The sequence below is a fragment of the Hyperolius riggenbachi genome, chromosome 8 (genome assembly GCF_040937935.1).
Source record: "Hyperolius riggenbachi isolate aHypRig1 chromosome 8, aHypRig1.pri, whole genome shotgun sequence".
Taxonomy (NCBI): domain Eukaryota; kingdom Metazoa; phylum Chordata; class Amphibia; order Anura; family Hyperoliidae; genus Hyperolius; species Hyperolius riggenbachi.
The window spans coordinates 72,084,709-72,099,962 of NC_090653.1; the positions used below are offsets into that span (position 1 = coordinate 72,084,709).

Below are 15,254 nucleotides of genomic sequence, written 5' to 3' on the forward strand. Positions count from 1 at the left end.
TCCAATAACCAGACAGGGTTTGGCAACGGAATATCAGAGTAGCACAGTACAGAATCAGGAGGCAATTACAGAGTCCAGGAACGAGCAGAGTTTGGCAACAGGATATCAGAAATAGCAAGGTACAAGATCAGAGTTCAGAGGAATAGTCAGGCAGGCAGAAGGTCATAACAAATAAAACAATTCAATGTTCCTAATGCTAAGGTGTGAACGCCTTGATGTCAACACCTTTGGAAACTATGCTAGAACACAGATACAGACAAGGTCTGAGTGCTACCACGTTGTGATCGCAACGGCAGACAACCAGAGAATGCCCAGCACCCAGGATATATAGTAAAGCGCTCTCCAGCGCCTCCCCTAAGTGCTGGACCAATGGCAGGTGGTGAAAATGTCAGCTGACCAGCCTGGTCAACTGACCCTTTTCTGGCTGTAATATAAGCTCTGCCTCTCAGCGCACGCGCGCGTCCTTCTGAATCTGTGTGGACTAGCAGTCCCAGCCACACCAGACATGTCTTGCAATGTAACCATTGATTCAGCGAGCAGCGGTTTCCCCGCGTCCGGCCACAATGTCAGCTGCTCTGCCATGCGTGCAATCTGCCGCCTCCAACGCGGACTCCACCGCTCTGCCCATGCGGCATGCGGCGGTTTCTCCGCGTTGTGCCGCCATGTTAGACGCGGAAACAGCCGCCTCACTCTGAGCCTTTGCAGGGGCTTTTCCGCGTTTCCTCACAGTACCCCCCCGAGGAGTGGACTCCGGACAGCTCCTACCAGGCTTCTCAGGATGCAACGCAGGGAAATCCCTTCTTAATTTGTCAGCATGCATGCGACATTCAGGTACCCATGATCTCTCCTCAGCACCATACCCTTTCCAATGAACCAGATATTGTACTGAGTTCTGAACTATGCGAGAGTCTAAAATCTTCTCTACTTCGTACTCAGGTTGGTCATCTATCATCACAGGAGGAGGAGGAGTGGGACCCACATGAACTGCTGGCTTAAGCAGGGACACGTGAAAGGATCTCACGCCGCGCATACTGGCAGGGAGGTCAATGGCATAAGTGACATCGTTGATCTTTCTATTCACTGGGAATGGACCCACATACCTGGGCCCCAACTTAGCTGAGGGCTGTTTCAAGGTCAAGTGACGTGTGGACACCCAGACTAAATCTCCTGGCAAAAACCTCCACTCCAATGAACGTCTCTTGTCAGCTTGACCTTTTTGACTTTGAAACGCCTTCTCCAAATTATTTTTCACAATTTTGGACAAAATCCTGCAGAGGAATTTTTTAAATTATTGTGCGCAAATTCTGCGAAAGGTAAAAACTTGACCCAATCATTTTGCGCTTCTGCAACATAACACCTCAAAAACTGTTCCAATGATTGGTTGACTCTTTCCGTCTGACCATTGGTCTGTGGGTGGTAGCCCGATGAAAATGACAGTTCCATGCCCATTTGGTGACAGAATGCCCTCCAAAATCTGGAAACAAATTGGACTCCCCTATCTGACACGATGTTTTCCGGAATGCCATGCAATCGGAAAACGTGGATGATGAACAAATCGGCCAATTCCTGGGCCGAGGGGAGTCCTTTCAAGGGCACAAAATGGGCCATTTTACTAAAGCGGTCGACTACCACCCAAATGACCGACATGCCCTCAGACCTGGGGAGCTCACCCACAAAATCCATGGATAAGTGGGTCCATGGCTCACTCGGGGTGGGCAAGGGCTGCAATCTTCCCGCAATCTTCCCACAGGTGCCAGTCGGGAGGGCTTATTCCTCGCACACACTGCACACTCCCTAATAGAGATGGGCCGAACCTCCGATTTTTTTCGCGGAACGTTCGGTTCGCGTTAAAGTTCGCGAACCGCAAAGACTTCAATGGGGATGCGAACTTTGAAAAAAAAATAATTATGTTGGCCACAAAACTGATGGAAAAGATGTTTCAAGGGGTCTAACACCTGGAGGGGGCATGGCGGAGTGGGATACATGCCAAAAGTCCCGGGGAAAAATCTGGATTTGACGCAAAGCAGCGTTTTAAGGGCAGAAATCACATTGAATGCTAAATGACAGGCCTAAAGTGCTTTAAAACATCTTGCATGTGTATACATCAATCAGGTAGTGTAATTAAGGTACTGCTTCACACTGACACACCAAACTCACCGTGTAACGCACAGAACAGGTATGCAGTGGTGGGTTCACAGAACAGGTATGCAGTGATGGGTTCACAGCACAGGTATGCAGTGGCAGGTTCACTGAACAGGTATGCAGTGGTGGGTTCACAGTACAGGTATGCAGTGGTGGGTTCACAGAACAGGTATGCAGCCAGCCAGGAACAAGTTAAGCCTAACTAATCTTTCCCTGAGAGACAGTCTGCAGCAGCTCGCCCTACTCTCACTAACGCAGGCAGCACACGAGTGACCGTAATGGCCGCCGCTGCCTGCCTTATATAAGGGGGGGTGGGGCTCCAGAGGCTAGTGTAGCCTAATTGGCTACACTGGGCCTGCTGACTGTGATGTAGAGGGTCAAAGTTAACCCTCAAGGTGCATTATGGGGCGAACCGAACTTTCGCAAAGGTTCGCCAGCGGGACGAAGTTCGCGTGGAACCGTTCGCCGGCGAACCGTTCGGCCCATCTCTACTCTCTAACAAACTCTTTGCAATCGGCTGCTAGAGACGGCCACCAAGCGCATCTGGCTACAAGGTCCTGTGTTCTGGAGGCCCCAGGGTGTCCCGCATTCCTGTGTGAATGGAACATCTGCAAAATCTGAAGGCGAAATGGCAGTGGGATGAACATAACCCCTTTGGGCTTCCCCTCCGGGATGTCCTGCTGAAAAGGACCTAAAGTCTCTGTCCAATCTTCCCAAGTCTCAGTTGTAGCTAGTACCAGTCTCTGAGGGACAATGGTCTCTGGGGGGGGAGGGCTGTGCTGTCTCTGGCTCAAAGCATTTAGACAGGGCATCTGCCTTAATGTTTTTGCTCCCTGGGGTGTACGTAATTATAAATCTGAATCTCGAGAAGAACAATGACCATCGAGCCTGACGGGGGCTTAATCTCTTGGCTCCCTCGATGTATTCTAAATTTTTGTGGTCAGTGTAAACTGTAATCATATGTTCTGCTCCTTCCAACCAATGACGCCATTCTTCAAAGGCCAATTTGATGGCCAGGGGCTCCCTGTTTCCTATATCGTAGTTTCTCTCTGCTGGAGAGAACCTACGAGAAAAGTAGGCACATGGGTGCAATCTGCCCTGCAACCCTGACCGCTGGAACAGCACAGCCCCTACCCCGACCTCTGAGGCATCCACCTCAACAATAAAGGGATAGTAAGTATCAACGTGTCTCAGGATGGGTGCAGAGCAAAACAAATCTTTCAAAGTGGAGAATGCATGCAGAGCCTCTGGAGACCAGTGGGTAGTATCTGCCCCTTTCTTAGTGAGACAGGTGAGGGGTGGAATAACAGTGGAGTACCCCTTTATGAACCTTCTATAGTAATTGGCAAAGCCTAGAAATCTCTGAAGAGATTTTAACCCCACTGGTTGAGGCCATTCCAACACAGCAGAAACCTTGGCAGGATCCATAGACAGGCCCGAGGTGGAAATAATGTACCCTAAAAAGGTGACAGATGTTACCTCGAAAATGCATTTCTCCAATTTGGCGTAAAGCATGTTTTGTCTTAGTTTATCCAATACAAACTTGACATGTGTCCTGTGCTCAGAGAGGTTGTTAGAAAAGATAAGTATATCATCTAGGTATACCAACACAAACTTGCCCAATACCTCCCTGAATACCTCATTAATCAGTTCCTGAAAGACGGCTGGGGCGTTACACAGCCCAAAGGCATCACCAGGTACTCGTAATGCCCGTCGGGCGTGTTAAAGGCCGTCTTCCATTCATTGCCCTTTCTGATCCGCACCAGGTTGTATGCACCCCGTAAATCCAACTTTGAAAAGATCTTAGCGTCGGTTATCTGTGTAAACAAGTCATCTATCAAGGGCAAAGGGTAGCGATTCTTTACTGTGATTTTATTCAGGCCCCGGTAATCAATGCAAGGCCGCAGGCCTCCGTCTTTTTTCTTAACAAAAAAGAAACCTGCGCCAGCAGGCGACCGGGAAGGGCGAATGAACCCCTTGGCTAAATTTTCACGAATGTATTCCTGCATGGCCACTTTCTCTGGACCAGACAAATTGTAAAGATGGCCCCTAGGGGGCATACAACCCGATCGGAGATCGATGGGGCAATCAAAGGGGCGATGTGGAGGTAACTTGTCTGCAGCCTTGGGACAGAACACATCAGAATACTCGGAATATTGTACTGGTACCCCCTCCAACTGGATCCTGGTCACTCTCCCTAAACACTGCTGAAAACAGTGAGCTGACCAACTAGTTAGCTGACCGGTAGCCCAATTAATCTGTGGAGAGTGTAAGTGTAGCCATGGCATGCCAAGGATGACTGTGGAGGTGGTCATGTGTAACACAAAAAACTGTAGTCTCTCTCCTTATGTAACACCCCTATAGTGACTTCCACCTCTGGTGTCTGGGACAGCGGATGATCACTTTGTAGGGGGGAATCAATCATCTACTGCCGTAACCTGAATGGGTGGTTTTACTGGGGTGAACGGAATACCCAATCTCTTTGCAAATTCAACATCCATAAAATTAGCTGCAGAGCCTGAATCAATAAAAGCCTCAGAAAGCTCAGTTTTATCTTCCCATGCGACTGTACAGGGAAGGAGTAACCGTTTATCTTCTAGGGGTAAAAACTGTGTGCCTAGGGTGCTACCCCCTACAACTCCTAGGCGATAGCGTTTCCTGGCTTGTTAGGGTAATTACGTACTCCATGACCCCCCTCTGCGCAGTAAAGACACAGCCGCTCAGACATCCTGCGTCTTCGCTCCACTTGGGATAGTTTTGACCGACCAATTTGCATTGGTTCGGGTGGAGGCGAGACAGGAGGAGGTGGAGTTACTGGAGGCGCAGCGTAGGACACCATTCTTACATGACTACTACCCCGGGTCTGTTTCTGATAACGCAGTCTGCGGTCGACTCGAATGGCCGATGAAATGGCCTCATCGACTGTCTTAGGTTCAGGCAGACTTAACATGAGATCTGAAACCTCATCTGACAACCCTGATAAGAAACAATCTAATAGGGCATAGGTGTCCCACCTGGCTGAAACTGACCACCTCCTAAATTCGGCTGCGTAATCTTCGACCGGACCCCTGCCTTGACGCAAGAGCTTGAGCTTCCGCTCAGAGGTCGCGGCAAGGTCTGGGTTGTCGTAAATTACTGCCATGGCTTTAAAAAATTCATCCACTGAAGAGAGGGCCAAATCCCCGGTGGGCAAACTGTACGCCCACGTCTGAGAATCGCCTGATAACAAAGTCTTAATAAATGTGACCCTTTGGGTCATATTTCCAGAAGATCGTGGTCTTAACTCAATGTAAGATAACACTCTACTTTTAAAATTTCGGAAGTCAGATCTGTCACCAGAAAATTTCTCGGGTACAGGCAAACGTATATCAGAGCTAGGAGCGGATCGCACCTCATCCACTGCTGTCTGGAGGGTTTGTAAAGAACCAGACAAGGCTTCAATCATAGTCTTGTGACTACCCAGCACTTGACTGATGTTTTCTACCGAAGTGGCAAGTGCACCCAGACGGTCAGTGTGTGCGTCCATTTGCATTTTTGGTCTGCCGTTCTGTAACGATCGGTGTAACACAGAGAGGATCTGATTACCGGTGAACTGCAGTCTCACCAGGAATACAGAATATACCTGATTATTGGTGATCTGCAGTATCACCGATAATCAGATATATCTACTAACCTCTGGACACCAGAGAGAACAAGTGAGTGTTAGATGCAACAGTATACTTTGAGTACTTCTCCAGAAGTATGTTCCTTCCTACGGCCTAGACTCTCCAGGGGGGAGGAGCTAGGCTGAGGGTAGGAAGGACAGAGCGTGAGTGACACCCGAGAGGGAGGGTGTCACTAACAGGTCTGGGAACTGCCTCTAACAGTAAGGCCAGTTCTCGAGGTCGGCAAGCCAGGTCGTTAACACACAGACAGATAAGGTACAGATTCAGGAGGCAGATACGGAATCCAATAATCAGACAGGGTTTGGCAACGGAATATCAGAGTAGCACAGTACAGAATCAGGAGGCAATTACAGAGTCCAGGAACAAGCACAGTTTGGCAACAGGATATCAGAGATAGCAAGGTACAAGATCAGAGTTCAGAGGAATAGTCAGGCAGGCAGAAGGTCATAACAAATAATACAATTCAATGTTCCTAATGCTAAGGTGTGAGCTCCTTGATGTCAACACCTTTGGAAACTATGCTAGAACACAGATACAGACAAGGTCTGAGTGCTACCACGTTGTGACCGCAACGGCAGACAACCAGAGAATGCCCAGCACCCAGTATATATAGTAAAGCACTCTCCAGCGCCTCCCCTAAGTGCTGGACCAATGGCAGGTGGTGAAAATGTCAGCTGACCAGCCTGGTCAGCTGACCCTTTTCTGGCTGTCATATAAGCTCTGCCTCTCAGCGTGCGCGCGCGTCCTTCTGAATCTGTGTGGACTAGCAGTCCCAGCCACACCAGACATGTCTTGCAATGTAACCATTGATTCAGGCGCGGGGACCGCCGCCCCGCTCTCTAAGCGAGCGGCGGTTTACCCGCGTCCGGCCGCAATGTCAGCTGCTCTGCCATGCGTGCAATCTGCCGCCTCCAACGCGGACTCCACCGCTCTGCCCATGCGGCGTGCGGCGGTTTCTCCGCGTTGTGCCGCCATGTTAGACGCGGAAACAGCCGCCTCACTCTGAGCCTTTGCGGCGGCTTTTCCGCGTTGCCTCACATTTAGATTCAAAAACACACAACTGAAGTAGTTCAAGCCTTTTATTGTTTTATTATTGATGACTTTGGCATACAGCTCATGAAAACCCAAAACTCCTATCTCAAAAAATTAGCATATTTCATCCGACCAATAAAAGAAAAGTGTTTTTAAAACAAAAAAAAGTCAACCTTCAAATAATTATGTTCAGTTATGCACTCAATACTTGGTCGGGAATCCTTTTGCAAAAATGACTGCTTCAATGCGGCGTGGCATGGAGGCAATCAGCCTGTGGCACTGATCAGGTGTTATGGAGGCCCAGGATGCTTCGATAGCGGCCTTAAAGTGACTCTGTAACAAAAATTACAATGTTTTTTCTACCTTCCTACAAGTTCCTAAACCTATTCTAATGTGATCTGGCTTGCTGCAGCTCTTTCTACTATAACCATCTCTGTAATAAATCAATGTATCTTTCCCCTGTCAGACTTGTTGGCCTGTGTCTGGAAGGCTGCCAAGTTCTTCAGTGTTGAACTGTTCCTCTATGCACACTCCAGTGTGTGTTTTATTTACATAAGCCAGCAGCTTCTCTGCTATCTTATCAGTGATAGAAGAGAGCTGGATAAAAATCCTCCTCTGGAGGCTGTGAAAGGAGCTTGTCTGTCACATACTAAGGAATTAACGACATAGGCATGTCTGCAGGAAGCCTGTAATGTTCAGTGCATGAGAGAAGCTGGGGACACAAGGTAAACACACACAAGTGATCTCTTGAGATTCAGAAGTAAGGCTGTATACAGCCTGCTTGTGTATGGATGTATTTTCTATGTGTGGACATACTGTACATCAACCTACTTCCTGTTTTGGTGGCCATTTTGTTTGTTTATAAACAAACTTTTTAAAACAGTTTTTGACTACTTTTAATGCGGCGGGGAGCGGCGAAATTGTGACAGAGGGTAATAGGAGATGTCCCCTAACGCACTGGTATGTTTACTTTTGTGCGATTTTAACAATACAGATTCTCTTTAAGCTCATCCAGAGTGTTGGGTCTTGCGTCTCTCAACTTTCTCTTCACAATATCCCACAGATTCTCTATGGGGTTCAGGTCAGGAGAGTTGGCAGGCCAATTGAGCACAGTAATACCATGGTCAGTAAACCATTTACCAGTGGTTTTGGCACTGTGAGCAGGTGCCAGGTCGTGCTGAAAAATGAAATCTTCATCTCCATAAAGCTTTTCAGCAGATGGAAGCATGAACCCACTTTTGAACCAGAAACAGCGTCAGAAGCGCCTGACCTGGGCTACAGAGAAGCAGCACTGGATTGTTGCTCAGTGGTCCAAAGTACTTTTTTCGGATGAAAGCAACTTTTACATGTCATTCGGAAATCAAGGTGCCAGAGTCTGGAGGAAGACTGGGGAGAGGGAAATGCCAAAATGCCTAAAGTCCAGTGTCAAGTACCCACAGTCAGTGATGGTCTGGGGTGCCATGTCAGCTGCTGGTGTTGGTCCACTGTGTTTTATCAAGGGCAGGGTCAATGCAGCTAGCTATCAGGAGATTTTGGAGCACTTCATGCTTCCATCTGCTGAACATAATTATTTGAAGGTTGACTGTTTTTGTTTTAAAAAACACTTTTTTTTAATTGGTCGGATGAAATATGCTAATTTTTTGAGATAGGAAATTTGGGTTTTCATGAGCTGTATGCCAAAATCATCAATATTAAAACAATAAAAGGCTTGAACTACTTCAGTTGTGTGTATTTGAATCTAAAATATATAAAAGTCTAATGTTTATCAGTACATTACAGAAAATAATGAACTTTATCACAATATGCTAATTTTTTGAGAAGATCCTGTACACGTTCTAGCATCTTCAGTATACCTGGCTAACGCGTGTAAATCAAGAGGACCGATCCGGTACACATTGTTATTTCAAATTCATGTATATTAAACACATGTTGTATGAGAGCTGCCATACCTTTTGTTTTGTCAAATTCCTCTGCTAAATACTGAGCCTCCTCCTGAATTCTATCCTTGATGGACCTCTTCCCCATCCCAAGATTCCGTAATGTACTAATAGTGAAACGCCGCATCTGTTTCCACCGTTCCCCATTGGTAGTCATAATGCCTAGGAGAAGAATGGATATGTCAGTTAATACAGGCATAATGCTTGCTTTCAGACTTACAGTGGGATGCGACAGTTTGGGCAACCCAGTTAATTGTTGTGATTTTCCTGTGTATATCGTTGGTTGTTACAATAAAAAATGTCAGTTAAATATTTCATATAGGAGACACACACAGTGATATTTGAGAAGTGAAATGAAGCTTATTAGATTTACAGAAAGTGTGCAATAATTGTTTAAATAAAATTAGGCTGGTGCATAAATTTGGGCATTTGTCATTTTATTGATTAAAAAACCTTTAGAACTAATTTTTGGAACTCAAATTGGCTTGGTAAGCTCAGTGACCCCTGACCTACACACACACAGGTGAATCCAATCATGAGAAAGAGTATTTAAGGGGGCCAATTGTAAGTTTCCCTCCTATTTTAACCACTCAATGACAAGCTGACTTATAAAACGTCCTGCTAGAGCCTCTTAATGGCTCCAGGACGTTTTTATAAGTCAGACAGTGCTACTGCCACTGTGCGCGTGCGCACTCCCACATGTGCACTTGCATTCCCGTGCACGTGAAAATAGTGGAAAAAAAAAAACACCAAAGAAAAAATACACCTTTATTCCCAAATACTACATTGTCACTATACTTTGTACTAGGGACATAATTAAAATCTTGTGATAACCAGAACAAATTGGCAGATAAAATGTGTGGGTTTTATGCACAGTAGCAGTGTTTATATTAAAACTATAGGGGATGAAATAGGAGAAATAGTGTATTTTTTCATTTTTCCTTGTTTTTCCCTTTAAAATGCATAGAAAATAAAGTAATTACTGAAAACAAATATCAACCCCAAAAAGCCCAATGGCGCAAAGAACAAGATATAGATCATTTCATTGTGATTAGTAGTGATCAAGCTATTGGCAATTGAAAGGGATAAGCACTGAAAGGTGAAATCGCTCTTGTCCGTTAGGGTAAAAACCACTTTGGGGTGAAGTGGTTAATATTCCCGAAAGAGTAGCAACATGGGGGTCTCAACTCTCAAATGACCTGAAGACAAAGATTGTTCATCATCATGGTTTAGGGGAAGGATACAGAAAGCTGTCTCAGAGATTTCAGCTGTCTGTTTCTACAGTTAGGAACATATTGAGGAAATGGAAGACCACAGGCTCAGTTCAAGTTAAGGCTCTAAGTGGCAGACCAAGAAAAATCTCGGGTAAACAGAAGCGACAAATGGTGAGAACAATCAGAGTCAACCTACAGACCAGCACCAAAGACCTACAACATCATTTTGCTGCAGATGGAATCACTGTGCATCGTTCAACCATTCGGTGCACTTTACACAAGGAGATGCTGTAATGCGAGAGTGATGCAGAGGAAGCCCACAGCACAAACAGAGCCGCTTGTGGTATGCTAAAGCACATTTGGACAAGAGAGCTTCATGTTGGAATATGGTGCTGTGGACTGATAAATTATTTGGGCATAACAAGGGATGTTATGCATGGAGGAAAAACAACTCTGCATTCCAAGAAAAAAACCTGCTACCTACAGTAAAATAGGGTGGTGGTTCCATCATGCTGTGGGGCTGTGTGGCCAGTGCAGGGACTGGGAATCTAGTCAAAGTTGAGGGACGCATAGATTCCACTCAGTATCAGCAGATTCTGGAGACCAATGTCCAGGAATCAGTGACCAAGCTGAAGCTGTGTCGGGGCTGGATCTTTCAACAAGACAACAACACTGCTTAAAATCCACTAAGGCATTCATGCAGAGGAACAAGTACAACGTTCTGGAATGGCCATCTCAGTCCCCAGACCTGAATATAATTGAAAGTCTGTGGTGCGAGTTAAAGAGAGCTGTCCATGCTCGAAAGCCATCAAACCTGTATGAACTAGAAATGTTTTGTAAAGAGGAATGGTCCAAAATACCTTCAATCAGAGTCCAGACTCTCATTGGAACCTACAGGAAGCATTTAGAGGCTGTAATTTCTGCAAAAGGAGAATCTACTAAATATTGATTTAATGTCTTTTTTGTGGTACCCAAATGTATGCACCTGCCTAATTTTGTTTAAACAATTATTGCACACTTTCTGTAAATCCAATAAACTTCATTTCACTTCTCAAATATCACTGTGTGTGTCTCCTATACGATATATTTAACTGACATTTTTTATTGTAATAACCAACGATTTATATAGGAAAATCATGACGATTAACAAGGTTGCCCAAACTTTCGCATCCCACTGTATATAATAACAATGACAACAACAAAACATTTGTAAACCTATAGGTGCCCCAGTATAAGTAGCCAGGTATAGGTTCCCCCAGTATAGGCAGCCAGGTATAGGTGCCCCCGTATAGGTAGCCAAATATAGGCATCCCCAGTAAAGATTAGCCAGCTATATTTGGCCACAGTATAGGTAGCCAGGTAAAGGTGCCCACAGTATAGGTAGCCAGGTAAAGGTGCCCACAGTATAGGTAGCCCGCTATACTGTAGGTGTCCCCAGTATTGTTAGCCAGGTATGGGTGCCCCCAGTATAAGTAGGCAAGTATTCATGCCCCCAGTGTAGCTAGCCAGGTATAGGTGTCCCCAGTATAGCAACACAGGTATAAGTGCCCCACAGATTTTAATGGTTAAACAATAGAAAAGAAAGGAGATGGCCATACTCATACTGTGCCCTACTGGTCTTCTTCACTATAAAAATTAACTTCATAGAATATCAAGACATGAGAATGATCTTACCGTGTCCTTTAGTTATATTACTAAGAGTTGGAATATTCCCTCTTCCACCAAATGCATCTTTGTTGTCTACCAGAGCTTCTTTGATAGCTTCATACCCCCATATCATCACCGTGGGGCGAGATCCGAAATATAAGGTAAAGACTGGACCATATTTATCCTTCAACTGCAAATACCCAGAAGAGAAACCAAGCAAATTATAGGATAGGTATTATGTTATTTAATGCTCAGGCAACTGAAGTAAAAGCAAATCAGCCGCAGTGAGAGTCCAGCTGTTACTCGAGGGCCATATCCATGCCAGGGTTTAGGATGGACAGAGAAATGGAGAAATGTGTTCTGCCTGATGAACCACATATTTCCTGATACAGTCCCATCAATGAACTTGAGCTGTGCCAAAAATGAGTGATGACCTCAGCCCTTGAGGACTGGAATTGGACAACCCTGTTTTAGGACTAGGGATGCTCGATCGGATTTTACGGAAATGCAATTTTTGCATTCTGCAGTAAGTGGATTTTTGCGGAAATTTCCGCCGACTTTAACATTGATTTTCGCAAAAAGTACATGGTCTTTTTGAAAGATTTTTTTTCTTCTTGTTCTTACTCTTCTGTGTGTTTCTAGCATCTACGGGGGCTTTGCCATTAACCGCTAAAGTCGGCGGGCATTAACTGTAATACAAAATGCAGAAAATCCGCATTACCGATATGCAGTATGCCGTCGAGTTTAGAGGTTAATAGCAAAGCCCTCATAGGTGCTAGAAACACCAAATTTTCAGGGTATGTTAAGCAGAAAAGTGGGAACAAGAGGAAAAAAAATCTTTCAAAAAGACCTTGTACTTTTTGAAACAAAAGTCGGCGGACATTTCCGCGAAAATCCACATCGGAGTGCGGAAAACGTTAGTGGAAAGCGGTAGCGGTATTCGGCAGTGGCGGAAAGCAGATTTTCTGCGGAAGCGAAAATTGGCAATTCTGACCATCCCTATTTAGGACTAGCCTGACAACAACGTCAAGCAGGCACCAGACAACACATAACAGTCAGGCATGCAAGTACAATCAAATTACCATCATTGCTTGGCTCGTGAGTGTATTTCCTATAGGGGGTGCAAAGGTAGCCACCTATTGTAGAGAAATCAAGGGCATGCCTACAAATCAGGCCCTCAACAACCCTCCCCCTCACCCTGCTCCTCTTCAATAAAACTTTGTCCAAACCATTCCTCCCCCAGTATGACATGTGCAAGCACAGTCCAGCCACTATGTTGTAACCTACACCGGAAACAGAAGTGACACATGACTGTCAGGGGTGCTCGGATAGTACTTTTTAAAATCCGAATTGATCCGGATCCGGATATCCAGATATCCGGATCCAGTTCGGATATCCGAATCCGACCTTTTAGATATCCGCGTGAATACGGATATCCGGACGCATTATCCGCGGATATCTGACCTATTCGGATATCTGGAAAGAAAAAACGGAAGTGCCCTTTAAAATGCTTCCAAAACACCTCCTCCACCCTCCTCCCTCTCCTCCTCCCTCTCCCCCTCCGCCTCCCTCTCCCCCTCCTCCTCCCTCTCCCCCTCCTCCTCCTTGTTCATGGATCTTGTATTCCAGGGATTTGTAGGATGTCAAAAGAAAGCTCACATACATTGCCCAGGAATCGAACCCAGGTCAACTGCTTGGAATGCAGCTATGCTCACCACTATACTGCCACACAGTGAATGCTTTGCTGTAGGAAAAAGTGGTGTTACACTTCTTGGAGCAGACTTACTTCCTCCCTCCAAAAGACACACATACATCCCCATAAAATCATTTAGCAGCAACTGCATGCACAGTCTCTGTGGCGCAATTGGTTAGTGCATTCGGCTGTTAACCAAAAGGTTGGTGGTTCTGCCCACCCAGGGACGGCCTTGCCTTTTCTGTTCCTAAAAATCCCTGAAAGACAAGATCCATGAACAGGGAGGAGGAGGAGGAGGAGGAGGAGGAGGGGGGATTTTATCTTTGTAATCGGTTTCGGATCGGGATATCCATGTCATGCGTCCAAATATCCGCAGATAGCTACCCGGATTTTTAAAAAAATCCGGAATCCAAATCGGATAGCGTAAAAAGTTTGGATATATGGGTTACCCGGATATCCGGATGAGCACCCCTGATAACTGTAACCTGGCTGTTTAAAGAGTCTTCTACTTTAGCAGCAGTCTGTGCACCATGTACACAGGACCTGTTGCTGCTGTCTCTCTCCCTACCTTCCAGTGGGGTAGCTGTAGACTTTGGCTCCCAGATACAGAATCTGGACCTGGGCCCTCCCTACATTAAATAATGTGCTCCCTCCCACACCAGTATAGTATGGTAGCCAGATGGGCTCTTCCCTCCCTCCCCAGTATGGTAGCTGGATGTACGCCACTCCCCCCCCCCCCTTATGGTAGTCAGGTATAGGTGCCTCCAGTACAGCTAGCCATGTATAGGTGCCTCCAGTACAGCTAGCCATGTATAGGTGCTTCCAGTACAGCTAGCCATGTATAGGTGCCCCTAGTAAAGGTACCTGGGTATAGCTGTCCCAAGTATAGGTAGCCAGGTATGGGTGCCCCCAGTACAGGTAGCGAGTTATAAGTGCCTCCAGTATAGGTAGCCAGCTATAGGTTCCCTCAGTATAAGTCTGGGTATAGGTTTCCCCAGCATACGTATCAATGTATGGGTGCCCCAATATAGGTGCGCGCAGTATAAGTAGCCAAGCATAGATGCCCCCAGTACACAGTAGGTTACCCACTCATCTGCTCTGTGCACCCACTGCTCCCCCCCCCCCCCCCCGCCTGGTTACCTATACTGGGGGCATCTATACCTTGCTACCTAAACAGGGGGCCAAATGTACAAAAGAATAAGGCACTGTCAGCAGCAGTAGGGGGTGATGACAAAAGGATATGCCAGCTACTTGTGTGAAAAAAACCCTTAGTATAATAGTATGATTGCAGCATGTTTCCTACCTTTTGCAGTGAGGACAGCAGTTCCGTTGGCTTCACTTGTAGCATATTTCCAATCAGTGGCAATGGGAGAGGACCAGGTGGCATACTTGTGCGCTTCTTTCTGTTTTGTTTTAGCCACGCTATGCTAAGTAAGAACAGTAGTAAAATGAAGAGTTCAGTAGTAAACAGCCACATGCCTGTTCTCTGGCTGTGCACACACCTGTATTACTGCCAAACCCAAGGATTCTGAATTATCCGGGAAGAGAAACGTAACTATAGCTGTGATCTTTGGATATAAGGGCAATGACACCAGAGCTTGTCCCCGATTGGTCACCGGCACCCGAATGGCAAAGGTGAAGGTAAAAAGCAGACCTTGCACATACTGTACATACTGGGACTGATTTAGTAAGGTAAAAAAATGTAAATCAATGTAAAACTTGAGTCATGCATTCCCGTGTCTATGTGATACAGGCAGCACTACAATGTATTTACAAACACAATGGGTCCATTTCAGCTTTATACTTAAAGTAAACCTGAGATGGGGGATTTAAAAAAATGAGACATACCTGGCTTCCTCCAGGCAGATCGCTCATTCGCTGTCCTCCTCCACCACTTGGATCCTCTTTAATTCGGCCCTGGAAG

General features: G+C 45.9%; 1 protein-coding gene across 1 annotated transcript in view; it reads right to left on the bottom strand.

Annotated features, from left to right (window-relative positions):
• Nucleotides 1–14,840, bottom strand: part of LOC137528909 (cytochrome P450 2G1-like) — a 49,834-nt gene extending 34,994 nt beyond the window's left edge. Inside the window, exons 1-3 of the mRNA XM_068250673.1 lie at nt 14,634–14,840; nt 11,665–11,827; nt 8,789–8,938 (exon numbers count right to left, since the gene is read on the bottom strand). Coding sequence (XP_068106774.1) covers nt 8,789–8,938; nt 11,665–11,827; nt 14,634–14,807 — 487 coding nt within the window. The 5' untranslated portion in view covers nt 14,808–14,840. The remainder of the gene's footprint in view (nt 1–8,788; nt 8,939–11,664; nt 11,828–14,633) is intronic.
• Between the last annotated feature and the right edge of the window lie 414 nt (nt 14,841–15,254).